General features: G+C 44.1%; 1 protein-coding gene across 1 annotated transcript; it reads left to right on the forward strand.

The window, feature by feature from the left end:
* The first annotated feature begins 3,256 nt into the window (after positions 1–3,256).
* YWHAB (tyrosine 3-monooxygenase/tryptophan 5-monooxygenase activation protein beta) lies at positions 3,257–25,344 on the forward strand. Its single transcript, XM_070381782.1, has 6 exons — positions 3,257–3,442; positions 18,204–18,506; positions 20,701–20,824; positions 21,937–22,100; positions 23,015–23,110; positions 23,400–25,344. The coding sequence occupies exons 2-6, from the start codon at positions 18,207–18,209 to the stop codon at positions 23,454–23,456; spliced, it is 741 nt and encodes a 246-aa protein (XP_070237883.1). The 5' UTR covers positions 3,257–3,442; positions 18,204–18,206; the 3' UTR covers positions 23,457–25,344.
* The last annotated feature ends 707 nt before the right edge of the window (positions 25,345–26,051 follow it).

Consider the following 26,051-nt stretch of genomic DNA (forward strand, 5'->3'; position numbering starts at 1 on the left):
AAAATAAAGCCTATTAATTTTTAAAAATTCATTATGAAATTTAGGGCTCCAGTATCACCTTTTTGAGAAATTCTTTCCTGCTCTCTCACCATTCTCTCAAGATGGGTTAGGTGCCCTTCCCTTAGGCTCCCATAATGCCCTGGGCATATACATTTCCATGGCTGCATCTGCCACATTGTATTTTAATATATCCTTGCTTCTTTGTTAGTTAATAGCTGTGGTTTGCTGACCCCTGGCTGAGAATGTAGAGGTAATGAAAGTAATCCTGCAGCCCGTTAGTAGGCACCTAGGAATGCCTGGCAAAGGGCACTTCTGTTCCCTCAAAGCACTGATGATGTCATTTGTGGTGTAATTAACATGAGCCCTCCAACCCTCTAGGGTATTTACTGGATGGGGACCTAAAGTTATATCACAAGGTTTATTTCAATCTGAGCAGTCTCTGGACTACAGATCTTTGGTTTGCCAAAGATGGGTTCCCATGGAGAAGTTTTTGCACTTGGGAAAATTTTCCAGGGTTCAATCCTGTGGTTTTGATGTCCAGTCCATACTGTGTATATTACACAACACTTTCAATCTTAAAACATCTATTTCTGCTTTATTGACTATGCCAAAGCCTTTGACTGTGTGGATCACAAGAAACTGTGGAAAATTCTGAAAGAGATGGGAATACCAGACCACTTGACCTGCCTCTTGAGAAATCTGTATGCAGGTCAGGAAGCAACAGTTAGAACTGGACATGGAACAACAGACTGGTTCCAAATAGGAAAAGGAGTTCGTCAAGGCTGTATACTGTCACCCTGCTTATTTAACTTATATGCAGAGTACATCATGAGAAACGCTGGACTGGAAGAAACACAAGCTGGAATCAAGATTGCCGGGAGAAATATCAATCACCTCAGATATGCACCCATATGGCAGAAAGTGAAGAGGAACTCAAAAGCCTCTTGATGAAAGTGAAAGTGGAGAGTGAAAAAGTTGGCTTAAAGCTCAACATTCAGAAAACGAAGATCATGGCATCCCGTCTCATCACTTCATGGGAAATAGATGGGGAAACAGTGCAAACAGTGTCAGACTTTATTTTTCTGGGCTCCAAAATGACTGCAGATGGTGACTGCAGCCATGAAATTAAAAGACGCGTACTCCTTGGAAGGAAAGTTATGACCAACCTAGATAGCATATTCAAAAGCAGAGACATTACTTTGCCAACAAAGGTCCGTCTAGTGAAGGCTATGGTTTTTCCTGTGGTCATGTGAGTTGGACTGTGAAGAAGGCTGAGCACCGAAGAATTGATGCTTTTGAACTGTGGTGTTGGAGAAGACTCTTGAGAGTCCCTTGGACTGCAAGGAAATCCAACCAGTCCATTCTAAAGGAGATCAGCCCTGGGATTTCTTTGGAAGGAATGATGGTAAAGCTGAAACTCCAGTACTTTGGCCACCTCATGTGAAGAGTTGACTCATTGGAAAAGACTCTGATGCTGGGAGGAATTAGGGGCAAGAGGAAAAGGGGACGCCAGAGGATGAGATGGCTGGATGGCATCACTGACTCGATGGACGTGAGTCTGAGTGAACTCTGGGACTTGGTGATGGACAGGGAGGCCTGGCGTGCTGCGATTCATGGGGTTGCAAAGAATCGGACACGACTGAGCGGCTGATCTGATCTGATCTGATCTGATAGTAAGGAGGTGCTGGCACAGATGCCTGTAGGACAGACACTGTAAATGTTGAAGGCAGTCTCAGGTCAGGTGGGTACCTTGGCACTTTGGCAAGTCCATGCCTGATCTAAACCAAGGACAATTATTCCTTGGTTTCAGCCAATTGTTGCCACACAGAAATGTGGACACAGGGTTTCCAGACAAAGGCAGAGATGCAGATTTTCCCTCACACAGATATCTCTCAATCTTTAAAAAATGTTAGGTACTAACACCAATGGTTTAGAAAGACTGAAACTAGCACATTGAGAGGATAAGGATCTGGGGATTTGGGATGGGGAAGAGACAGTAAGGAGAAGCTGAAAGATGAGGGCAGCTTCTGGAGAACCTCGACTGTCACATTCAAGGAGCTTATCGATTGTCTTCAAGGTCTGAGTGATCACCGAACACATTAAGAAAGAAGAGAAACCAATTAGAACGGGGTTTTTCAACAATCACTTTGGCAGTTGATGGGAGCAGGTCTGAGGGAAGGATGATGCATTAGAAGTTGATCATAACCTAAGTAAAGGTAAAGGAGAAATGACAAGGACTATTTACTTTGTTCTGTCTCCTACCAGCCTGTAAACTCCAAGACAGCAGGGCCCCTTCTGCCTCGTTCTTGCTTTGTTTCCAACATCAAACACAAAGCCTGCTTAATAAGTATTTGCTGAAAGAATGCATGACGGGGGAGTGGGGTGGGGGGAGTAGAGGTGAAGCATTTTGATGAACTGCCTTGGGAAGAGCTTAATGTTGATAAAGGGTGAGAGCAGTCATGGGGAGTAGGGGGCAGAGAAGGCCTGGCTCCTTTCGTTAAACTTCCTTTAAGGTCTTGAGTAGAAGGTATTCGGGAATCCCTGATAGCTCAGTTGGTAAAGAATCTGCCTGCAATACAGGAGGCCCTGGTTCAATTACTGGAGAAGGGAAAGGCTACCCACTCCAGTATTCTGGCCTGGAGAATTCCATGGGCTGTATAGCCTATGGGGTCGCAAAGAGTCGGACTTCACTGAGCGACCATGGGCAGTCTGATTCCCGGTTTCCTCAGTCCACAAAATGACGCACCTTGAAGGACTGAAGGGAGGACTAAAGCAAAACTCTATGGATGAGCAACTGCAGTCCTTCCTTAAATCTAGTATTTCCAGAGCACGCAGCAATAGGGGGCTGACTTGCACCTCCGACCCCGTGACGACTCCTTTTGGGGAGGGGTGGGAACCAACGACCTCGGGCACTGGGCCTGGCCCCGGCGAGCTCCAAGCCTAAGCCTCAGGCCCGCCCAGCCCCAAGCCTCGCCCCGTCCCCCCAGTTTCCACACAGCCCCTTTCTAGAGCCCTCTCAGCCCCGCCTGCACTCCGCCCACCTCCTTCTTCCGCTCCCCGCCCCCATATCCGTCCCCCCCACGCCCGCCTCCTCTGCGCTCCAGGGTCAGACCCCCGCCCCGCCCCGGCCGCGGCACCCCTGCCCTCCGCTCTCCTCCCTCCTCCTTCGGGCGGCGCCCCTCTCGGGCGGCCGCGGCGACCCCGTGCCCCGCTCGCCCAATGAAGAGGCGGCGCAGGGGCGGGGCTCGAGCCGGAGCGGAAGTGGTGACCGGAGCGGAAGTGGAGCCGCCGCAGCCGCCGATTCCGGAGCCGGGGTAGCTGCCGCCGCCGCCGCCGCCTCTGCAGCCGCCGCCGTCGCCGGAGGAGTGGGATTGGGGAGGAAGCGGTCACTGCGCCCGGAGCTCCCCTCGCAAGGTTCTCTGCCCCCTGCAGTCCTCCCACGGTGAGTGCGGCTCGGGGTCCGCCCGAGGCCCCCAGGGGCCCGAGCCCACAGCTCCCCCATCACTGGCAGCGGCGGCGGCGGCGAGGGCGACCTCCCGGGTGGGCTCCGGGGGCGGCGGCGCGCGGCCTTCTCGGCCTCGCGAGGCCGCCCGCAGCGCGGGCTCGGCCTCACCGCGGCCCCTCCCTGTTTCCGGGGCCGGGCCCGTCGTTCTGGGAGAGGCCCGGGCCGCCCTCGCCGCCCGCGGCCCTGCCCGGCGGGCGGGGTGCGGCTCCCCATACCAGGCGGGAAGGGACGAGGAGCCGTGGACTCCCGACTCTTCCTCACGACCCATCTTCGATCCCCGCGCGACCTCTCCCGCACCTTGAGCGGCCAGATCCTACCCTTTCAGCTCGGTCACCCTCGTTTCTCGCTTTCCGGTTTTCAAAAATGAAAATGTAACCAAATGCAGGCGAGCTCTCAGGCCCAATTCCTCTGTTCGTTACCCGCCCGGGATCGGTAACAGGTTTAACCTTGGGAGAGAGCAAAGGGAAAACCCCCCTCCCACTTTGCAGTAAAGCCATTTCATCATCGTTCGCTGGTTTGGGAGCCGAGATTCCCTAGGAGGCACAGGGTTGAGATTTGTATCAAGAAAATGCATTTGTTGGAACTGGTTACTGAGTCAGGCCGGATCCCAGGAAAAAAATAAAATAATGTCTGAGGCTCAGAATCGGAATATTTTCCCAACGGCATTTACCGTCATTTAATGCCAGAGTCATTGTGTCCTCGCCCCAAATTCCCCATACTGTGTTAACACGGCTTTAGGGCTGAAATTTGCCTGGTGGTCTCCCTGGTGGTGGCGAAGGGGTGGGAGTGATTAAGACCCTTTTCTGCACAAAATGAGTGCATCTTTGTCTATTGCAAATGGAGAACTCTGTGTGTAATGGGGTTTTCAAAGGTGGCAGTATTGGTAAGACAGTTTGCCAATCTTTCTGTGAAAATTTTTGTCTCTTGTCCTTGCCATCACTGCTTTTCCCTTTAGTAAGGCTAGATCGCATCAGGTTCTGATTTTACTTGCCCTGTGTGGGAGACAGGATTTGGCAAGATGCTATTATGAACATAGAACATCAGGCGGCCACAGGAGCCAAAACAGAAAGATGAAGCACTTGAAAGAATATGAAAAATTGTCTGCATTTCTCACTCTATCTCAATTGTTCATATGAAACCACACACAGACACAGCTCACAGAACTAGACACATGGGTACTCTGCTTTTTGGTTTTTCATGTTAGAAATTTATGTATTAATATGTATTCTTGATTCTTGGTCATTTCCTTCTTGACTGTTTCCAGGGCACTCCATTTCTTATTTAGGAATGTGTCAGTTGCCTGAGCCCTCATTTTTTTAGGATCTATGTCCTTAGCACACATGGTGAGCATGAAACCTGTCATTTGCTGGACCCAAGTTAGAATTTTACAGGTGATCTTCATGGTGGAAGGCTAATCCAGTAGCAACTGCTGAACTATTTCACTATTACCTCCTTTCAGTGAGATAAGAAACCCTTCACCTGTCTTACAGATGAAATCCTTCAGAGAAAGGAGATGATTTGGCCTAGACCACACACCTGGTTTCCAAGTTGAATATCCTTATTCATCAGTAGCAAATATTTATGGCCTGTCGGTCCCAGGAGTATGGCTCCTACCCTATAATCTTCTGTACATTTCCCATCAGGCAGTGCTTGTGTTAGGTTGGAGCCATTTTAGAATCAGAACTCTATAGATCGGGGAGGCAGCCTCCAGAGAGCCAGGCTGAGCACATTCCCATAATGCTAGTTCTTGAGGCAAAGTCTCCAGAGATTTGGGCCACTGCAAAAAGTGTGTTTTACCCATTTGGCTGGGGGTGTGGAAGCAGAAAGAGCACTGGACTCAGAGTCAGATAAATTCGATTCCACCCTTCCTTGCAGCATTTTCTAGTTGTGTGATCTTCAGTGTTCTGCTTAATCTCTGCTTCCTGGTTTCTCCATCTCCAGGCTTGTCAAGAGACCTTTTTACAAACTGTAAACTGTTAAATATAAGCTTTTGTGTTTTAATCACAGAGTTCACTGTTAAGGCTTTTCCCCCCTTGGTTGCATTCTGATGAGACCCAATGCTACTTTGTATACATGTTGCTTTCCAAAAAAAAAAAAAAAATTGGTAAGGTATTATGGAACTGGATTTGTGGAGCATCTTTAGTCTTTCTGAGTCAATTTTCTCATTGGTCAGTGCAAATGGTAATAGTCTTTGATGTATTATTGTGACCAACTCAGTAATTAAAATAAGGGTGTGAAATATACCTGATGTTTAATAAATGTTATTTGACTATATTCGTGAGTATACATATATAGATAAGACACATGCATATGTGCTATAGCGCATAGGCACATAGAGTCCATCCAGTGTTTACTCATCAACTGATGAGGCAGCATCAAGCTGTAGTAATAATAATAGCTGTTATTTATATGTGCCAAGCTTTGTTCTGAGCACTCTACACATATTAACTAAGTCTTCATAACAATCTATGACAAGTAAGTACTGCTAGCCCCATTTTCGTTGAGGAAGCTGAGGCACAGAGAAGTGAAATAATTTTCCTGGAGGCACACACTCAGCACTGGGTAAGTGCCAGAGCCAGGAATCAAAGCCAGACAGTCGGACTCCAATGATAGATCTTCACGTGAACACCGTGTAGTAGTTCATTTTTCTTTACGTGTATCTTATTCAAGTAAATGTGTTTGGACAAGAATTTTAGCTACTTTTGGAAATATAGTTTATTGTAGGGGGGAGAGGGGGAGTATATTTATTGTGGAATGCAGGAAAGATACTGCTGGTGTGCTTTAGGAAGAAAGCTTCTGAAAAATCCAGTTTTTCTAGTATTTGCTTCATACTAGGGGAAAAATTTATCAATCGTTTTATGGCACACTGATTTATCCAATCCTAGGTGGTTCTAATAGAATTTGGTCAGGACCAAATATCTATTAATATACATCCATAAGTAGAGAAAGAATTCTAAATTAGAACATCGTTTTGTGCTGCCTGCTCCTTCAGTGGCATCAAACTAAGACGTTTTCCTTTAAATGAGGGTACCTTAGAGAATGAACTAAAATTTACTTGTAAAGGGAATTTAAGTTCCTAGGTTCCTGTGTTTTTCTAGGGAGAGGTGACAGTTCTCACTAGCTAGGAGGCAAGAAATTGGTTGTATAATAGCAAGTTTTAAGTTTTAGAACCATCTTGGTCTCCCCACGAATAGAATCTAGTCTTCTGTCTGTGTCATGATGGACAGACTGACAGAGCTAGATTCCGAGGGAATTTTCTAAAGAGTCTACTTAGGGGGGACAAATGGACAAAAGCACTTTTGTTTTGTCACGTGTATGTTAAAGTCAACCATTCTTCTGCTTCCTCTGCTAAAAGGTATTCTAACATAAGCATAATTATGTGTTTCTGTTACATCGAGATGAATTGATTGATGGCCTCAAGATGAAGGCATTTCTAGCAGACTGTGGGTTAGTAAGGTGACTTTTTTTATAATCTGGCCAGCCCTCTGTTATGTAAGTTTTTTCCTGTACTGGTTAGTTTATTTTATTGTTTTCCCTGAGAGACCTAACAATAAAAGTTATTTCTGAATGGCCTTGACCTGGGCAGAGATTGGAGGAGACAATAAAGTTGAAGTGAGTCCTTGCCATTTGTTACTGTTTGCCCACAAACCTCACCTTAAAGCCTGATGAGCTTTTGGCATATGCTGTTTGAACTGCTAGTTTGATTTTGATTTTTAAAGCTACATGAATTAAGGCCAGTTCTCAAACCTCACTGATAACTTTGTGTGATTCGTTGAAAAAGTGTTCTTTCTCTCTTTTTCCTTCAGTAATCATTCAGAATCATAATTGATCTTTAGGAGATGGTGCTACACAGAGGAAGGAGCATGTGCCAAGTACACCTGTGGGACCCTGGACAGGTTACTGGGACGGTGACGCCTACCCCTTAGGATACTTAAGATGAAAGGAGGTGATACAACCCCCTGTTTTGCACATTGAGGCAGACCGTAGACGAGGGATATTTTGTTATTATTTACTAATAAGCTGCTGTGGCTTTTTGTATAGCTAATCGTTTGGACTTCTGAAGAGAGGAGTCAAAGGGCTTTTGGAACTCAGTTTGAACCTATAAATAGAACAAGGGGTACCTGAGAAATGATTGGTCAGAAAGTGTACTGTGGTCTCCAGGTTGGAGCTGAGATGGCTCTTTTCAGAGAGCACTCTTAAGACAGCATATAAATGTACTCTGTGTTTTATAGGCCATATGTGGTCTGCTCACCTCTCTCCACATGGGAAATAGCAGCCTTGTTCACTTCTTTGAAAAACTGCATCAGTTGGTCAGATGGTTTCACATGCATCGTGCCAGGCATCATGCCACGTGTTGGGCGCCAAGATGGAAGTCTGGATTCCCATCTTACACTCACGGTCCAGTGTGGGAGCCAACAAAGACATTTCTCTAGATTCTGATAAATGCGATCTTAGAAGTAGGCATGGGTAAGTTAACATGTACCTTCCTCTTAAAAGTCTTGAAGAAAGCCATATGGATTGAAAAGAAATGAGGTGTGGAAGTAAGTGTCCCTTCACTGGCTGACCATTTATTGACTTCTGTGTGGAATATACTGTTGCCGCCATTTTAGTGCTTACGGAGACTCTGCTAAACGTTTTGCATCGTGAACTAATTTACCCCTTACAAGAACCCTCTAAGGTAGATTTGCTTATTTTATGCATGAGAAAACAGACTTCACAGAGGTCAGGTAACCTATGGAGTTGGAACTAGTAAATTGGACTGTGTTGTTCTATTGTGTTGGTGGACCCAGAGCTTTTGAACCCTATTCACATGGTTGACCAGTTGGTTATTCTGAATCAGAATTAGCACATTAAAAAAATTTTATCTTATTGATCACTTCAAGCCAAGAGATCAGTTTATTGTCCTGTCTGCTATTGATTCACATTGTATGACCTTGGTATAACACCTTGATTGTTTTAAGTTTGATTCTGGCTAATTGGACATAATTAGCAGTGATATTCAACAACTGATATAAAAGAAAGAACAAATTTTGAAATAAAAATGATATTTCTCTCCACAATTCAGTGTTGGCTGGATATCAGAGCTATTGCCTTTGTATTTTAGACATGCTGTGTTTAATTTTCTAACAAAGAGCCTGTAAGCGTGTGAATGGAATTAAATTTGTTACAGGACTCAGAATTTTGTGTGTAGAATGGCACACAGACCTGTTTTTAGAGTGGGTGTTTTTCAGTGAGTAGTTAAAATTCTTTAAGAGCCAGGAGTACTTCATTTTTTTCTGGGTAACACCCACCAAACACCTGGGCCCACTGGCGCTCTCAGTCCCTCCCACAGGCGCCTGGCATCTGTTTCTCCTTCAGCAGAGTGACTCCAGAACTGTGACTTTGACTTGATGGTGCTGTGGATGCTGTGTCTGGGATGGTACATCAGTGAATGCTATTCAGAATTCACTGTCAGTTCCTTACCCCATGGAACCTTCTAGCATAGATTTTTAGGGTGCTCCTGTCAGTTTCCTCTCCAAATTTCTTCTGTTGTTCATTTGCTAAGTTGGGTCCAACTCTTCATGACCGCATGGACTGCAGCACACACTCAGATTTGTGTCCTTTGAGTCAGTGATGCTGGGATCTCCAGATTCTACTTTTTCTCATTTCCTCTCTGCTTTGGCCTGTGATTTCTTTTGCATCTAGAAGCAAATGCATTTTATTCATACATCTGTATTTCTTGTCTCTGCCTAGAGCCCCCCTTTTCTCTCAGAACCCCTCCAACCCATAAAACCAGGAAGGACCCAGCCTCTTTAAAACTAAACTTCCTCCCTTTCTACCTGGTTGCTTCCTCAAGGAGATGCTTGTGTGCTCCCTTCTCATGTTCTGCCCTGGGAGCTTCAGCTCTGAGGGGAGGACCATACTATACTGAACTCCAAAAAAGAGTTCTTGGAAATACTAGTAGTTCTTTCTTTTTTTATTTGCAGTTATTGCAACACATACTAAATTATGTACATTATGTTTTTGTGAAGTAACTTCAGAATAAGAGTATAGGCCTATTTATGAGCCTTCACTTTGGCCAGCACTGTCTAGGCATTTTTATGTACGTAATCTTTTTTGATAGCTTTTAATGTTTCCTTTTAACATGTGAGGAAACTGAGATTCGGAGACATTAATTTTAAAATCACCTGATTTCTCTTTAGAAGCCCAGATGTGTGTAGGGCTTTCCTAGAAATAGATCCCATTCACATGGGTTTCATGCTGGAACTTCGGTAATCCTGTGAAGTGAAAGTCGTTCAGTCACGTCCTACTCTCCAGGCCAGAATACTGGAGTGGGTAGCCTTTCTCTTCTCCAGGGGATCTTTCCAACCCACGGATCGAACCCAGGTCTCCCACATTGCAGGCGGATTCTTTACCAGCTGAGCCATCAGGGAAGCCCTCGGTAAGCCTGACACCTGATAATGGAATCCTCATTTTAAATTTCTAGCAAATTGCTAAACTCACAACCTCAGAATTTTAGAATTGGGCATTTTCTTTTCCTTGAAAACAAAACATAGCTGAAAGCTAATACTTCTAAAACCCACATTCCATAAGGTCCTTTGCAGTTTTTTTTTTTTTTTTTAATATTAGCAATGAATAGTCATTTTTATTTTTTTTCCTTTCTTATTCTTGGATGTCTCCTTCTGGCCACTGGAAAATGACTTCTCAGGATTCTGACCCAGGCTTTGTAAAAATAAAAAGGTCCCTTAGGCAAAGAATCCAGATAGAAGGGCTAGGTTGATTCATTTATACTTTTGTTTCAGCATTTACTGTCTATTTAGGTTTTCATTTATTTGAGGGAAATCCTGTTGTTTCATGGGCACCTTTAGAATTATTCTTCATAATATTCTTTAGGGGACATTTTACAAAATGGAAGACTGTTGTAAACTCACCCCCGCCATTATACCTCTTTAACAAATCTATGACATGAAATCCCTTCTTTTGATGGCCATGCGATCTTGCACCAACTGTGTCTTTTTAGCCATTCCCCTGTTGGCTACTTAAGACAGTTTCCCCTTCTTCACTAAGCAGTTGCTGGTTTAATCAGCCAGTGCTCCCCAGTCCTCTAAAGTGCAGCCTGCAGTGGCTGAGAAGAGATGGGGAAACCTATGCTTGAGACCTCTGCTCTGACATGTGTCAGCGGCTTCCTCTGTCCACTCTGGTGTCTTGACTCTGCTTTAGTGCCAGGCAGGCCTGATGAGGAGACTGTGGTCTTTTAAGGCTTTTTAGGAGCAAATAAAGGCTCTCTTGCTAGTGTTTTCCTTGATGGGTCCTTGATTCAAAAGTCTCACCAGGGGAATGGTAGGTCCTGATATATAAACCATGACTACTGGCACCTGGGATTCCCTGGTGGCTCAGATGGTAAAGCATCTGCTTGCAATGCGGGAGACCCGGGTTTGATCCTTGGGTCGCGAAGATCCTCTGGAGAAAGAAATGGCACCCCACTCCAGTACTCCTGCCTGGAAAATTCCATGGATGGAGGAGCCTGGTGGGCTACAGTCCACGGGGTCGCAAAGAGTCAGACAGGACTGAGCAACTTCACTTCACTTTTGCTGGCACCTCCTAAGGAAATTAGAAACTAATGAATGAGAGTGTTACAGTTAACGAATGTGTCCCATTTTTCAGGACATTGAAGGGTGGAGTCTTATCTAGGAATGTGAACATTTTAACATACTCTTCCTGTACAAGATTAATCTAGACTTGTTTTTCCTTCTCATGGGTCCTTTATTTTTCTTTTTTTAATTCCAGGCTCACATTTGTGGGCCAACAGCGATGTATCGATACTATTAGAGGAATCACACTACTTCCAGTTTGTTTTGCCCTGTGTACTTTTTTTTAAAAGATTTCCACATTTATTTAATTCCTTGTCTGTCTGTTTCACGGGCATAGCTATTCCGCGCTGAGGAAGCTGCTGTTAGGGCAACAGTTCAGAAATTGGAAGACTGAGTTTGACTGAGCTGACAAGGCCGTGTACGTTTCATTGAAAGATGGGCATGAGAAGGGACAGAAATGATATGGACCTAACAGAAGCAGAAGATATTAAGAAGAGGTGGCAAGAATACACAGAAGAACTGTACAAAAAGATCTTAATGACCAAGATAACCATGATGGTGTGATCACTCACCTAGAGCCAGACATCCTGGAATGCGAAGTCAAATGCGCCTTAGGAAGCATCACCACGGACAAAGTTAGTGGAGGTGATGGAGTTCTAGTTGAGCTGTTTCAAATCCTAAAAAATAATGCTGTGAAAAGTGCTGCAGTCAATATGCCATCAAATTTGGAAAACTCAGCAGTGGTCACAGGACTGGAAAAGGTCAGTTTTCATTCCAATCCCAAAGAAAGGCAATGCTAAAGAATGTTCAAACTACCACACAGTTGCACTCACCTCACACGCCAGCAGAGTTTTGCTCAAATTTCTCCAAGCCAGGCTTCAACAGTACATGAACTGAGAACGTCCAGATATTCACGCTGGATTTAGAAAAGGCAGGGGAACCAGAGATCAAATTGCTAACATCCATTGGATCATAGAAAAAACAAGAGAGTTCCAGAAAAACATCTACTTCTGTTTTATTGACTATGCCAAAGCCTTTGACTGTGTGGATCATAGCAAACTGTAAAATTCTTCAAGAAATGGGAATACTAGACCACCTGACCTGTGTCCTGAGAAATCTGCATGCCGGTCAAGAAGCAACAGTTAGAACTGGACATGGGTCAATGGACTGGTTCCAAGTTGAGAAAGGAGTCCATCCAGGCTATATATTGTCACCCTGCTTATTTAACTTATTTGCAGAGTATATCATGTGAAATGCTGGGCTGGATGAAACACAAGCTGGAATCAAGATTGCTGGGAGAAATATCAGTAACCTCAGATATGTGGATGACACCACCCTTAAGGCAGAAAGCGAAGAGAAACTGAAGAGTCTCTTGATGAAAGTGAGAAAGGAGAGTGAAAAAGCTGGCTTAAAACTAAAATTCTAAGACCATGGCATCCGGTCCCATCACTTCATGGCAAATAGATGGGGAAACAATGGAAACAGTGTCAGACTTTATTGTTGGGGGCTCCAAAATCACTGCAGATGGTGACTGCAGCCGTGAAGTTAAAAGATGCTTGCTCCTTGGAAGAAAAGCCATGACCAACTTAGATAGCATATTAAAAAGCAGACACATTACTTTGCCGACAAAGGTCCATCTAGGCAAAGTTATGTTTTTTCCAGTAGTCATGTATGGATGTGAGAATTGGACCATAAAGAAAGCTGAGCACTGAAGAATTGATGCTTTTGAACTTTGGTGTTGGAGAAGATTCTTGAGAGTCCCTTGGACGGCAAGGAGATCAAACCTAGTCGATCCTAAAGGAAATCAGTCCTGAATATTCATTGGAAAGACTAATGCTGAAGCTCCGGTAGTTTGGCCGCCTGATGTGAAGAACAGACTTACTGGAAAAGACGCTGATGCTGGGAAAGATTGAAGGCAGGAGAAGGGGATGACAGAGAAGGAAATGGTTGGATGGCATCACTGATTCGATGGACGTGAGTTTGAGCAAGCTCCAGGAGTTGGTGATGGACAGGGAAGCCTGGCGTGCTGCAGTCCATGGGGTCTCAGAGTCAAACACGACCGAGAGACTGAACTGAACTGACAAGGCTGTGTGGCAGCCCCTGTTCTCACACAGGACTCTCTTCACACCACATACAAGTAGCCTCCCAGTAATGACTTGCTGAAAAAATTCACTGATACTTGAGTATTAGTTTTGTACTTGGCAGAGTTTTAGGCATTAGATGAGAAAGAAATGTGAAGCCTTCCTTCGGAAGACATACATGCGACACACTGTACATGGTCCACCACTCATCACCTGGACCGTAGAACATGTAGAATGGAGGCCAGAGGAGCGTGGACTATGTAAGAGGCTACGGTGTATTTGAATTCATAGTCCGGGTAGATCAGTGGGGACTAGGGTAGTCAGGGAAGGCTTTGTAGCCCTACATGGATGGATAGAGTTTGCCTCGGCAGGAAGTAATTTCAGACATGTTTAAGCCTGACATTTAAGGGTATTTGGTGATGTCCAGCCTGCGAGAAAGGTACATGTTGGAGAACAGTGGATGAAAAACAGGTACAGAGGATCCAAGTTATGAAAGACTTTGCAAGCCAGGTAGGAATTTCAGCTGGATGGAGTAGCCAGAAGAGAGTCACCAGAAGTTCTTGAGATGTCGTTGAGAGTTCTTAAGAGTCAGGGCATGACTGAGGGGGATTTTGGAGTCAGAAGCACATGGAGTGAGGTATGGATGTAATACGGATCTAATGTGCTTGGGAAGAATAGGTGCTTTGAAGTACTTGAGAAGAGACAGAACTCTACCAGATTTGCCATTTTAGGATCTGTTCATTCATTCAGTGAAAATTTGTTCACGCTGATTCTCTGCAAGGTGCTGCTGGGGATGTGCCCTAAAGGGGTTTGTAGTGTGGGAGGGGACTTAAGGGATGTAGACAAATAATTTTAGTACCGAAAAAACGTGATAAGACATTAAAGAGAAGTGTGGATGAAACGCTTTGTGAGACTGTTTTCAGCTTAGAGCAGTGCTGTCCAATAGACATAGAATGTGAGTCCCATGTAGCTTAAAATTATCTGGTAGCTACCTGTAAAATGTGAGGAGGGGAGATGAAATTAACTTCAGTAATTAAAAAAAATTAACTCCATATATTCAAAACAGTACAATTTTAACATGTGGCCTGGGCAGTCTTATTAGACAGCTTAGGTTAAGCAGCTTAAGAAAGGTTTCATGGAGGGGGTGTCATTTGAGCCATGCTCTGATGAATTTTAAATGCAGAATAAATGGGAAAGGCTATTCCAGGTAGAGGGAGTGCTGGATGAGTGAAGACCAAAAAGCATGTGGAAGAAAACCATTTTGACAGAAGCACCTACTGTGTAGAAGGCCTTTTTGGGCAAAAGTCTAGGAAGATAGCTGGGAAAGCCTACAAGGACTGCTTGGGAGGCAGTCTGACTTGACTGGCAGTAGTTGGGAACTTCAAAGAATTTTGAGCAGAGTGACTTGATCAGAGCTTTAAAATGGATCTGATAGCACGTATGAAGGGGGTTAAAGAAAATGGAAGACTGAAGGCAGTGGGACTAGGGAGAGACGATGGATATAGGAGCTTTATTAGGATGCACAAATAGGAGCAATTTCATTTCTCCCTTGTCTGCTGCCTTCCTCCAAACTGCTGGGTGTTGTGTAACCCATTTCCTGTTGAAATTGGTCTAGCTGCTTCACAATCCTTGTTATATAAGCACAAGTTACGTAAGCAGTAGGCATCAGACATTTAGCTATGGATTTTGTTTGTTGTAAGTTGGGGGTGGGGGTTGTAGGTAAGAAATGTTTAAATAGATGGGTACATTTTTTAAGGCATGCATTCAATTTTACCATATCATAATGGTTCTCTATCTCTAAGAGCTCTTGCAGGGATCCCAAAGAAGCCTGAAATAGTCGACTCCAAACCAGAAAGGCCACGTTTTATTTTGAGAAATAGGACATGTACATTTGGGAGGTCTCAGGGAGTAGTCAGGATTCTTTGGAGAGGTATGGTTGAACTTTTAATGTTTGGGAAGAAAAGAAGTGGGGGGTGAGGGGACCTTAATTGAGGAGCCTAGTAGGCCGAAGAGTTTCACAGTATCCTTTAGCAGTGCTAATTGTATTTTTCTATTACTCTTTTGTAATAACTCCATGGGATGGCTTCACTTTGAATTGGCCTTGGCCAGGACTGTTATTAATTGGAATTGTTCCTGGGTAGAGTTGCACAGGTGCTGTTTATATACTAAGTAACTTCTAACTGAATTAGTCTACAGACTGGAAAATTTCTAAAAAGTTTATTAAAAGTTGGCTTCCCTTTGCCTCTTACCTTTAGGGAACATCAAGTAGGGTTGTCTAATGGTGAAGATAGTATCCTGGTCAGAAAGATATCATAATCAAGAAAGCTATATGGAGAAAGTATGTAATTTTAAGAGGATGACTAGTGTACCTGTGATGCACGTGTATCAGAGTAGACTAAGTTGTGTTGCCGTAACAAACAGCCCCAGTGTCTAAATGGCCTCAGCCAACAAAGGTTTATTTCCTTTTCGCCCTGCGTGTCCACTGCGGGCCTGCAGGAGTCTCTGCACTACTCAGTCACTCGGGGACTCAGGCTGTAGAAACTGCTGTTTTGTGACAGCACCATCTAGGTGACGTGGCTGCTGTAAGAGAAGAGAGCCTCGCGGGGCTTTTTGCAGTTTCAGCACCTGGAAGTAGCATCATTTATCCTTATTGAACAGAATGAACCATATGACCCCTCCTAAGTGCAGAGGGGTTGCTGGGAGATGTAGGTGAGCAGATGGATTATTATCTCTGCTGTAGGTTCATTCTAGTGATGTGGGTGAAGATGTCAGACAGGTCAAGGTGAGACTTGCCTTAGAGTGTAAGATTCGAGTCAGCAAGCCTTACATAGGACACAACTCGTAATATGATTTCGATAAAAAGAGGTGGGAAGAAACTCACAATTCTGAACTGGAGCACCAACTCTTTCTAAATTGTCTAGATTTAGGGTGTATCTTAAAATTTTCCTTCATTTAATAAGACATTTTCATGTGGTAGAATCTTGCCTGTAGAATTTCTCTCTTGAAAATACAGAAATGGCTGTGAAGGCAAAACCAGAGTCTTGTGATGTGATGGATAAAGTAATGAGAGCATTTGTTTAAAAAATACTGGTATTCCCACTACTGTTATAAAATACTATAAGTAGTATTTTATTTTTTTTCCACCTCAAGATATTAGTGTATTTTAACTCTGTGGCATAGGTGAATACAATTGAAATTTAAACCAGCAGTACATAAAACTATCTCTTATTGGTTAATAAATATTGTTTTTAGCTACATGTTATCCAAAAATTATTGCATTATATTAATGGTGGCTATTTTTGCCTTGTTTTTTTTGTGTGTTTTTTTTGGCCTTGCCTTGAGGCTTGCGGGATCTTAGTTCCCCAAGCAGGGATCAAATCTACGCCCTTGGCAGTGAGAGAGCAGAGTCTTAACCACTGGGCCCCCAGGGAATTCCCGTAATGGTGATAAGTATAGTTGGGAATTGACTGAGGTGAGGTGAATCATTTTAAGAAGTATTCACTGGTTGCTGTATAGAGGGTTTGAGAAAATGAAAAGCTGAAATCACCAAGATTTTTGTCTGTTTCAGGAAAAGTTTTAAACAAACTCAATTACGGTTCACAGCTCGTTGCTGCGCGTCTTGGTGAATACATCCAGGTCTCTCACAGTCTATACGGTGTACAGAGTCAGTGCCTGGTATTTGTATATAATGCTTTTGACCAGGGGTCCCTGACCTCCAGGCTGTGGACTGGGACCTCCTGTCAGATCAGCAGTGGCGTCAGGTTAGAAATAGAGTGCACGATAACCGTAATGTGCTTGAATCATCTTGAAACCATCCCAGCCCCACCCCCGGTTGGTGGAAAAATTGTCTTCCACGAAATCAGTTCCCGGTGCCAGAAAGGTTGGGGACCGCTGCCCTGGGCGTTCCACGGTGCCTTCACACAGGTGAGGCCACTTGCACCTCACAGCGGCCCCCAGAGAGTTGGCAGTGTTCTTCCTCTCCAGTTAGCAAACGGAAGTTCTCAGAAGCTGAGTGATTTGACCAAGGTTGTGTTTCTTGTAAGTAGCTGAGCTGGTGCAAGGTTGAGCCAAATCTGCTCTCGTGGACAGTGTGTCCTTGGACCAAAGTTAGCACTTGGCAGAAGATGGGCTAAAAATGGCTGGTATGTTTAAGGTACCTACCACTTGATGGGCACTGCCAAATATAACAGTCAGAGTCCTATCTTTTGCTTTAAGGTTGATGAAACAATCATCACATGGTGTTTTTCCCTGTAGTATGGGGAAAAACAGATTTGGTGAAAACCAGATATTCCAGATATTTCTTGAAAGAAGAAAAGGCTGTATGTTTAACATAAGCTTCTAAAGAGTTGAGCCATCTCTGGCATTGAGGAGGCAGATTAGGAAAGTGGAGGAAAACAGCTCAAGAGATAGATGTGCGTTTGAGTTCTGGCTCTCTGCTCTCTCCTGGCTGTGCTGCCCTGGACACAGCAGTTGGCGCCTCTGAACCTATACTTCTTCACCTCGTGGAGGGGGAAGGGAGTATTGGAAACACATCTCCCTGTATGTAGGACTGCTGCGAAGGTTAAATGGCTAAAAAGTAAAAACACCTTTTTAGCAAAGTTCCCGGAGAAGGCAATTGCACCCCACTCCAGTACTCTTGCCTGGAAAATCCCATGGACGGAGGAGCCTGGTAGGCTGCAGTCCATGGGGTCGCTAAGAGTCGGACACGACTGAGCAACTTCACTTTCACTTTTCACTTACATGCATTGGAGAAGGAAATGGCAACCCACTCCAGTGTTCTTGCCTGGAGAATCCCATGGACGGGGAAGCCTGGTGGGCTGCCGTCTATGGTGTCACACAGAGACATGACTGACGTGACTTAGCAGCAGCAGCAGCAAAGTTCCTAACCCAGTGGGTGCTCCTGCTCAGTATTACTGGAGACATTTGGAAATAGACATTTCCCATTTAGCTGTGTTTCCTCCCAGATGGGTTGGAAGGAGATTGGCACATATGCGCCTCCTGGGCCTTGAAGCCTGATGTTCACTTTCTCTCTCCCTCTCGTTTTAGGGAATGACCATGGATAAAAGTGAGCTGGTACAGAAAGCCAAGCTTGCCGAGCAGGCCGAGCGCTACGATGACATGGCTGCGGCCATGAAGGCGGTCACAGAGCAGGGGCACGAGCTCTCCAACGAGGAGAGAAACCTGCTGTCCGTTGCCTACAAGAATGTGGTCGGCGCCCGCCGTTCGTCCTGGCGTGTCATCTCCAGCATCGAACAGAAAACTGAGAGGAACGAGAAGAAGCAGCAGATGGGCAAAGAGTACCGCGAGAAGATCGAGGCCGAGCTGCAGGACATCTGCAATGACGTGCTGGTAAGAGGCCAGTGTTCCTATTCTAAAGAACACCTCCTAATAGTATTCATTTCATGAACAAATGCTAGCTCTCAAATAGCTCTTGAGAGAAAGGTGTCTGAATATACTGGGAAGCTGCAAACCATTTGCAACTAAGTTTTAAGCACACGATGTGATTTTTTTTTTTTCCCCTCAGCTCCTAACCTGATCAGAGGTTGCTTGTCACTTGTGGGATATTTTCCTCTCTCTTCCAAAGAACTCTGGAAAACGGGAACGTTTGCTCAACATCCCTCCATCTTTTCTTTAGAAATTGAGGGCAGAGAGGCAGCATTTTCGATAGGTGCAACCACCTATCAAAATTGAGGGCAGAGAGGCTGTTCTCTGTGTCAGTCTGACGGCGGTGTCCTCTCCAGGAGGGGAGAGGGGAGCCAAAAGCTGACCTCTCTCTCAGCTGCTCCCTGGTCCCTGCACAATGGTAGTTTTGTACGTTAGCCCTGTCCATCAGTTTGGGCCTTCGTTCCAAAGGCAAATCACAAGTGGTGTGGGGATTTTCCCTTGCCGTGATTCGTATGAACCTGAGTTGGACCACGGATTCCTCGCTGCTTTCCCTCGAGCCATCACCTGGGGGTGGGTGGGAGGGCCTCATACCGTAGAGCAGATCATGATCATGCTGTCTTTCCCTCACGTCCTGAGCCCACTGGGAACTTTCTTTTTCTTCCAGGTGAAATCAGGTAAAGATGAGTGGTGAGGGCTGCTTTGAAGGGAAAAGGGATTCACACTTGTGGATCTACCTGCTCCCCTGCTGGCTGCCTTTCTGAGTTACTGCCCTTGACACCTTTCTTTTGAAAACCAGTACAGAGCTTGTTAGCCATCAGGCAGGACTCCTCATGCGTAATCCATAAGGAGTCGCACCCTATTTGTCTGCACAGATTATTAAAACGACTACCCCCCACCCCCCGCATCCTCTCACTTTGATTGATTCGGTCCCCCTTACTGCTAAGCTTTTGCATCAAGCTTCTGTTTAATTTTTTTTTTGTTAGACTCGTGGTGTAAGAGTGGCTAAATTTGTTGCCTGTTGGTCATTTGGGGGTTTGTTAATGGTGCGCTAATTCCCAAATGTTAGGTACATCTGGTACTCAGATGAAGTATGGCATGCACTCCCAAGGCAAGAAAGTTCCCTAATTCCTGAACGGTAGACCAGCTTTTACGAGCATCTGAAAGAATGTGAAGAAAAGCATGGTACTTACTGCCTCTTAACCAGTTTTTCAGGATGCCACATTCTAAAACAACTCTTCGAAAATATTGCTCTGTATACGAAGCGTGGACTCCTTCACAACTGCTTTTGTTGTAAGCATAAATGTTTAAAGGAATTTATTATTAATAATAGTCTTAGCTACTGTTGGAGTGCTTACTAGTGCCAGGCGGTGTCTTAAGCACTCTGTGAACATTGGCTCATTTATCCTCGTAACTGCACTAGGAGATGGCTGTTGGGCTTCCCCTTGTGTAGCTGAGGAGACAGGATCAGGGCAGTCAGGTCCTTTGTCCAGGGTCATACAGATGGTGAGCAGCAGAGGAGGGATTTTTACCCGGGTCTGAGCGATTCTAACGTTAGTTCTTGGAATTTCTCCCTACTATCACCCTTTTTCTTCTGAAGTGGAAAGATTTTTTTTTCTTTAATTACAGAATTAATACAATTTTTTTTTAAAGCACAAGGCAGAAGAGTATAAGAAAATTTAAAAATCACTTCTAAAATACTATTACCTAGAGAACCATTGTTAACATCTTGATAAATATCCTTCTAGATTTTTCCCTTAGGTATTTATATGCATGTGCATATATCTGTTTTAATATTAAAATAGGATTCACTTGGTATTTATTATCCGTTTTTGTTTTTCCCCACTCAGACTTCTTTTGGAGAGCCTTTCCACATAATCAGTGTGGTTCTGCATCATCATTTTTAAAGCCTGTGTAGCATGCCATTGTATGGCTGTACTTTAACCCTTTACTGGACCGTCAAAGTGGATTTTAACGGATACTGGCATCTGTTATGACCTGGGCTAAAAACTATTTAAAAACTTTGGATGAAAATCATGTATTTTGCAATTACCACCCCCCCAATTATTTAGAAGTGGTAGTATCTCAAATCTCAAACATAGTTTTAACATCTTGTAAGTAATATTTCCAGATTTTTAACAGAATGTGGATCATTTTTTAGGAGCTGTTGGATAAATACCTTATTCCCAATGCTACACAACCAGAAAGTAAGGTGTTCTACTTGAAAATGAAAGGCGATTATTTTAGATATCTTTCTGAGGTGGCTTCTGGAGACAATAAACAAAGTAAGTAACTTTTTTTTCTTTTCTTTCTGTCTTCTCTTTTTTTTGAGGAATTTGACCAGTAGCAAAGACCGTCTTCATAATAATTTTGAGTTTTGCTTGGTCTGTAGTCAGAGTTAAAGACCACAGCGTTGTGCTGACCAGTGACAGACAGGGTCCTGCGTGCTGTGTGTGTGCTCAGCTGCTCTGTCATGTCTGACTCTTTGTGACGCCGTGGACTGTAGCCCGCCAGGCTCCTCTGTCCATGGGATTTTTCAGGCAAGAATACTGGAGTGGGTTGCCATTTCCTCCTCCAGGGGATCTTCCTGACCCAGGGATCGAACCTGGGTCTCTTGTGTCTCCTGCGTTAATTAGCAGGGAGGTTCTTACTACTAGTGGGAAGTGTAGTTCTTTACTACACCTGGAAAGCTCCTGAACAGGGTCATGGGGTTGACAGATACATCTAAGGGACAAGTATGGGGGTATTAAAAGTCTGGTGCAGTAGTGCACTGAAAAAGATCTTTATTTTAAGGATTGTTTGGTAGTTGTCTTAGGTGTGAAACTTTAAAATGTTTGATAGAGTAAAACTGCCATGGTGAAGAGAGATGCATTTCTTTTGTCATATACATGTGTTAGTGTAATGGTGGTTGTGGCTCTGCTTTATTAAGTGCCTCCTATGTGTGTCATTTATTTCTTACACAACTCTAGGAGTGTAGGTGGGAGTCTTCTGTCCTTTTTTTCTGTTAAGGACACCAGGACTCACAGAGGTTTTCATTCAGTCCAAACCACACAATTAAGAGTTGGGAATTCATTCCAGTTTTGCGTCTTGACTCTGAAGTCCACAATCTTTCCATTAGAGCACATTGCTTTCCATGTTCCATGTTGTTCAGGGTTATTCCTGTATTTCCTAACTGCTTTTGTAGACTTTGTCATCATTGTCTTTGTTTTCCCTCAAAGCATTTCATACAGTACTCAGATTAGAGTACATGTTTAACAGATGATTATTAATCGGATAGTAGAGACATTTGATAGCACATTTGCTCCAGCCGAGTTTGGCAAAATAATTTGGTAGTGGATCCAGCGTACAATGCAACCTTACGTAAGACCCACCCTTTCATGTTTTTTCTTTCTTATAGCCACTGTGTCGAACTCCCAGCAGGCTTACCAAGAAGCATTTGAAATTAGTAAGAAAGAAATGCAGCCTACACACCCCATTCGACTGGGGCTGGCACTTAATTTCTCCGTCTTTTATTATGAGATTCTAAACTCTCCTGAAAAGGCTTGCAGCCTGGCAAAAACGGTGAGAAAGACCTTCTGGGGTTTCTGATAGTAAAAATGCTCATGTCTAGAACCTTGTTTTAAAATTACCCAAATGTAACTCATTGTTTTGGACTTATTTGTGAAGATTTTTCTGGGGGTAGGAGAAACCCATCTGTATTGACTCCATGTTTTATGGAGTCAGTACAGACCTGTTACTTCTTGACGACTTCTCAGTGCCTATGCTGATTGGCGTTTGAGTTCAGTTTCTCTTTTGGGGTGAGGTTGTAGACAGTCCAGGGAGGAGGCAGCTTGTTGCTCTCATCACGCTCTGGGCTGTAGACCTCGGCTCCTCAGTGTTGTCTTTTTACTGAGGCTGGAGGTTATGGCAGGAGGTGTAGAGAAGGAAGTCAGATCTTGTTTCTTTGTGTCCTGAATTACGTCTTGTCTTCTTTGGGTAGAAAACTGCCTTTTCTACGTGTTTTTGTCATCTTTGAATATGCACAGTCCTTGAACATTTTTTTAATTGGTAAAAACTGTGTGAAATGAATGCCCAGAGTTCCATCACTTAATTGAAGTTCGGATTTAGTGATGTGAACTTCTAGTCTCCATTTATCTCCTGTATCTAAACCTTTTGTTTTTCTGCTTAATGAAAAAGGGGGAGGGATTACTAGAAATGTCTTTGGTAATTCAAGTATCATGTGAATTCCTTTAGGATGAGTAATACTTGTTGACTTGATAGGTAGAGTAAAGTTCTTAGCTAGGAATTTTTGTCATGGTTGGTTGATGCTTTAGAAGCCAGTATCACATGTTTACTGACAGGACTAGCAAGCAAGGTAGCAATAACCTAGGTTCCCCGAGAATACTGTACAGGAAGAAAAATGGTAGCAGGAAGAAAACGGGGCTAAACTAGTTCAAGGAACCTGTGACATCTTAGCTAAAGGCTCTTTGTTTCAGGCGTTTGATGAGGCGATTGCTGAATTGGACACACTGAATGAAGAGTCTTACAAAGACAGCACCCTGATTATGCAGCTGCTTAGGGACAATCTCACTGTAAGTACTGCCCATTCCGTGACTGCTTCCAGTGGGTGGGGCTTATGGCTTGTTCCTGTTCCTCTGCCTCCTAGCCTGAGACTCGGGACAGGATTTGTGCCCTGTACGTGTAATTAATTTTTTTAATTGATTATAAGCACCTGCTGAAATTTTGACCTTTGCCATCACTGTCTGCAGTCATATGAGAAGAATTATAAGCAGTTGAGATGAGGTGATACAGAGTGGGCCACCTCCCCGCGGAAAGTTCTAAGAGCCCTTCTTTGTTTATAGCTCTGTTTTTCTCTTGCAGCTGTGGACGTCGGAAAACCAGGGAGATGAAGGAGATGCTGGGGAGGGAGAGAACTAATGTCTACCGTGCTTTGTGATCTCTTGAGTGGCACTCTGTACCCTCCACATATATCCCTTTGTGCGATAAAAAAAAAGAAACGTACGTCGACTTTCAATTTTTCACAGCCTCAGCCTAGCAAAAATGGTCCATGGGATGAACAGCTGGTATTTGTATCTAAAATTCAGATTGGTCACATAAATGCCACGGCATTCTGAAGTTTTGATTTTGATTAACATTGACAGGATTACTGTGTGTTTCATTTAAAAAAAAAAAAACAACAAAAACTGAACACTGTGATTATGGAGTTTTGTAATTTAGCAGAACTCTTACTGGTAGAAAAAAAAATAGACCTGAATTATGTGTAACTTTTTGGAAAGTTAAATTTGATTCAAAACAGTTGTCCCTGAAATACAGTTCCATTGTAAAGTTGTACAGAAAGTTATAGATTCTATTGTGACACTGGGACTTGGAGTGGGTCACCTCTCATTTGGCATTCGAGTTTTACAGTAATTTCTAGTGATTCTGCCCATTCTGATCAGGGCTTTTAGACACTTGGTATGTTGGGGCTTGTTGCCACTGAAAAGCTCGTGACCACAGACGGCCACAGTGTCTTCCTCCAAGCAAACTCGAAGCCAGAAAAGAACATTCTTGGTCGAGATAACTGGGTTATGACAGCATGCAAAGGTCCACTGCTCATAGACCACCTGTGACTCCAGCCCCTTCCCCTATAGCAGCATGTTTAGTGATTGGCAACTTGTGCTTAGGAAGTGGAATCTGTTTTCCCTGTAACCATGAGCTCAAGATGGAAAAAAAAAAAGCCGTGTATCTTATGAATGGCCTTATCTGTTTCCTGGGTAATACCTTTAAGAATAATGCTCTGCAGAGATTGTCTTTCACTTGAGGAGTAAGTACTCAGTGTTTGGGTTCTTCCTAGCTCGGGGCTTTAAAATTTTGAAATCTAAACATTCTTTCCCACAGTCCTTTTTGACTGTTGACTTTAGTCTTCTCTAAATTTCTGTCCTTCTGCTTCCTTACATTTTTTTCTTTGTGCATTCTCTCTCTCTATGCCTTTTGTTCATGGTTTAGTACTAGATGGGCAGGGACAGGGGGTCCACAAGAGGGTGAGGGATGTTGGCGAGCACTTTGGTGAGCCAGCGTTGCTTCAGCGAGTTGAAAAGAGCTTCCCACATTTCAGCTCTGTCTTCCTCCAGTTCTCAGCACGGTGGTTGCTCTTCAGTCACACCAAGATCTGACTCCAAAAAGTATTTTTAAATATCCATGGTTTCTCTTTATATTGCAGCCAACCCTGATAATGCTTGTTAGCACCTGTCACCAGCTCTCCCAAGGGTACCCATCCCGTCAGGTTCACAGACAAATGTCAGGGAAGTTGCATGAACACTGCGATGGGAGAGTCAGGAATAGCCCGGCCTGCCAGTCTCAGTCTCCACCTTCCTCCCCGAACATTCCACGTAGCTGTAGTGTCCCATCTGTTTGTCCATCTGCTGAAATAAGAAAAGAAATATTCATGCACTGATTTCAAAAAACCAAAAGGAAAAAAGAAAAAAAAAAAACCTCTCTCCTTTCTAGCTGAACAGAAACGTGCAGTTAATACTTGCCGCTTGGACATGCAGTAGTGAATGTGGAACGAGCCTGTCTGTATATCTGGTAGCTCTCTCGCTTTGTTTTTCCTCACCAGTATTCTGCCTCACGTTTGCTTCTGTGATGGTTATATTGCCTAGCAAGCACACCCGTGGTTGTGAAAATAGTATAGCAAAAAAGAAAAAACCCCGGTTATTGATGTACTAGATTTGTGTATGTCTTTTAAACAGTTCTAGTTTCCACCTTACACGGAATAATCAGGAAAAGTGTAAAAACTCAAAAGTGAAATAAAAAATTTTATCAGTTAGTTGGCTGATGCACTGTTATGTGGCGTCTCCTGTATCACCACCAGAACTAGCTAACTTCTGAGCACACTTATTTGGGGCTCTACTCTTCAAAAGGAGGCAGCAGCTTCATTTCATCCTTTCGAGCCAGACAGCCCAGTTGGTAAAGAGTGCCTGCAATGCTGGAGACCCCGGTTCAATTCCTGGGTCAGGAAGATCTGCCAGAGAAGGGATAGGCTACCCACTCCAGTGTTCTTGGGGTTCCCTGGTGGCTCAGCTGGTAAAGAATCCACCTGCAATGCGGGAGACCTGGGTTCGATCCCTGGGTTGGGAAGATCCCCTGGAGAAGGGAAAGGCTACCCACTCCAGTATTGTGGCCTGGAGAATTCCACGGACTGTATAGTCCCTGGGGTTGCAAAGAGTTGGACACGAGTGAGCGACTCTCACTTTTCACTCTTTAAAAGGAGGCAGCAGCTTCATTTCATCCTTTCGAGCCAGAAGTGTTGGGAACAAATTGCCTTGAATGAACACAGAGCCTGTCCACCTTCCACAACAAACCATCAAGGTGTTAGATCCTCATCTGTGGCTTCAATGATTTGGTGATACGGATTATTACTTTGCATCCTACTCATACACCACCACCACTTACTTGTTTTAAAACCCTGAGATGTAACCAAACAAGATGGTAGCAGAAGTCCTAGTCACCTCCAAGTTTGTACAGGCTCTGTTA

Source organism: Bos mutus, chromosome 13 (assembly GCF_027580195.1).
Source record: "Bos mutus isolate GX-2022 chromosome 13, NWIPB_WYAK_1.1, whole genome shotgun sequence".
NCBI classification, from domain to species: domain Eukaryota; kingdom Metazoa; phylum Chordata; class Mammalia; order Artiodactyla; family Bovidae; genus Bos; species Bos mutus.

Excerpts from the sequence above, each read along its gene's own strand:
- YWHAB (XM_070381782.1), top strand. The coding sequence starts at position 18,207 with ATGACCATGGATAAAAGTGAGCTGGTACAGAAAGCCAAGCTTGCCGAG. Across the intron at positions 18,507-20,700 it reads ACATCTGCAATGACGTGCTG|GAGCTGTTGGATAAATACCT; the intron begins GTAAGAGGCCAG and ends ATCATTTTTTAG. Across the intron at positions 23,111-23,399 it reads TGCTTAGGGACAATCTCACT|CTGTGGACGTCGGAAAACCA; the intron begins GTAAGTACTGCC and ends TTTCTCTTGCAG.